Source organism: Etheostoma spectabile, chromosome 5 (assembly GCF_008692095.1).
Source record: "Etheostoma spectabile isolate EspeVRDwgs_2016 chromosome 5, UIUC_Espe_1.0, whole genome shotgun sequence".
In the NCBI taxonomy this organism is placed as follows: Eukaryota; Metazoa; Chordata; class Actinopteri; order Perciformes; family Percidae; genus Etheostoma; species Etheostoma spectabile.
In genome coordinates this window covers 2,825,043-2,827,299 of record NC_045737.1, presented here as the reverse complement: position 1 = coordinate 2,827,299, position 2,257 = coordinate 2,825,043, and the positions used below count along the sequence as shown (strand labels likewise).

Sequence of the window (2,257 nt, the reverse complement as noted above, 5' to 3'; positions counted from 1 at the left end):
TTTATTTATTTACAATACATTATTCATTCATATAAACGTATTCATCCATACCCAGGTACCCTTGGTAGTCCAGTTACCCAAGTATGGAGGGCTGCCGGTCAATGAACTCCGCCACACAGTCGGACAAAATTTGCAATTAACCATCAATGTTTGTAAAACGGCACATCTTTGACCTCTACATAGTTGATTTCTTGCATAAAAAAAGTATCAGAAGTAAATTTAGTGATGAAATAGCAATGTATAGAATTCTGAGATCTGAGTGACCTATTCAGAAGACCTGATCTCAGGTCAGTGGTGTAGCCTATGTAAATTTCGGGGTGTGACAAAGACATAGACCAGAGCCAAATAAGGAGGCTGTGAGCGTTGTTGAGATCTGCCCGTTTTCAGAAGCCGTTTCAAATTGTGACATTTGCAGAAGAAAGAGGTGTCAAGGGGATTTTGAGGTTGTATGTTTGTCCTGTTTACCCACCAAACTATGACAAAGTAAAATCGGTTTTGCATTCTATGACCCATTTAAAATAATGTAATTGAAACCTTAGTTTGTATGTCTGCAGTAGCGCAGTGTTCTCTACAGCCTTCTCATTTAGTGTATTTTTGTAAAATATCATTCAGTGCAAACACTGGAAGTGTTGCTTCACATTGTAGACTTATTAGAACAGTTAGGTTATCTTCTTTACAGCAACACAATAATGTTCAACAATATCAGAATCTGTTTTAAATGCAAATAAGTATCCAAGGATAAAAGACATAATGGGTCAGTAGTAACATTTGGGCTCTCGCATCAGTCTCACTCCGGAGCGGAGAGACAAGTTGGAAACCAAGTGGTAAAATCCGGGATAGCAGTTTGGTTTGATGTCAAACCGGTTTGAAAATGTTTACACCGACTCAAGACTGGTCATGTCCTGTGTTTTAGCTTTGTGTTACATTTTCTTTTGTGTCTCTGTTGTGTGCTGTGACAGTTCACTTGGTGTTTGGACGCTTGCATCCGTGAGAAGTTTGTGGACGGCAAGCGAGCCAGAGAGCTGCAAGGTTTCCTAGATGGAGTAAAGAAAGGACAAGAGCAAGTCCTCGGGTAACAGATGATGGGATGGGTTTAAGTTCACCAGCAGAGCTGTACTTCATCTGATGAATGGAGGAATTAACCTGTGAAGCGTTTCTGTGCATTCCAGGGACCTGTCCATGATCCTATGTGACCCGTTTGCTTGTAACACCCTGGTCCTGAGTATCATGAGGAACCTGCAAGAGCTGCTGAGTCAGGACGCTTTACCCAGGGTGAGTATACTGTGCATGAGGATGCAGGCGACATCATGCACAATCATGCCGGTGGTGTCATGGTTTTTTTAATGATTCACATTTGCTGCTTTGGAAATGTTTTGTGAGGAAGGAAATGCTTTCAACATGTTAGTTTGATCTTAAGGATGTTTTTTATGAGTAACACTGAATGTGAACACACGTGTGTTAATTTACAAGAAAACTCCACAGGGCTCATTTAATGAATAGGGACAAAATGGTCAAACAGTGTCGCTGTCAAGCACGGTAGTGGAAGAGTTAGTGAAAAAAATAAGAACTAGTTTTGATTTTGTAACCAGGCTAAACTAGTCTTCATTAATCCCCCAGCACATGAATTGTTTAGTCTCATACGATTCCGACAGTCGGATCAAAGTAAAAAACTAAAGCTTCTATTATTAATGATGATATAAAACAGAAGTCTGAAGCTGTAGCCTGGAAATGCTTCACCAATCATCACATTTTTTGGCAAAAAACTGTTGTGGTGAGTGGGGGGGAAGGAGGACCCAAAAGCAGAGGAGAGCAGGCAGGAGGGAGCTTCACAAACAGCTTTATTGACACAGTTCAACAGAAACAGGGAGCAAAAGGCAAAAATCCAAAAAAAGTCCACAACCCAAAAACAGGCACAGGGCAAGGAGACAAAAAACAGGGTGGACTCCACAAGGGAAAACTCACAGGGGGAGGGAGGCAGGAACGAGACAGGAAAGTAGACTCTACCACGTGGACGAGACATAAGAATCTAGCACGAGACAAAAGGAACACCGGGGCTAAATACATGATGTAACGAGGTAATGGGGAACAGGTGACACATCAGGTGAATCACATTAGGGCTGGGCAGGACAATCAGACAAACAAGGTGAAGCTAGACAAGACTAGACTAGACAAGACAAGACAAGACAGGAAGCTGACTAGCACAAACAGGAAGCAGAACACACAGACACAGGGAAACATAAGACAGGATCTACAACAC

At 41.9% G+C, this 2,257-nt stretch overlaps 1 protein-coding gene across 1 annotated transcript in view; it reads left to right on the top strand.

Annotated features, from left to right (window-relative positions):
* Window positions 1-2,257, top strand: part of nelfb (negative elongation factor complex member B) — a 15,918-nt gene that overhangs the window by 4,240 nt on the left and 9,421 nt on the right. Inside the window, exons 6-7 of the mRNA XM_032516049.1 lie at window positions 960-1,072; window positions 1,170-1,272. Coding sequence (XP_032371940.1) covers window positions 960-1,072; window positions 1,170-1,272 — 216 coding nt within the window. The remainder of the gene's footprint in view (window positions 1-959; window positions 1,073-1,169; window positions 1,273-2,257) is intronic.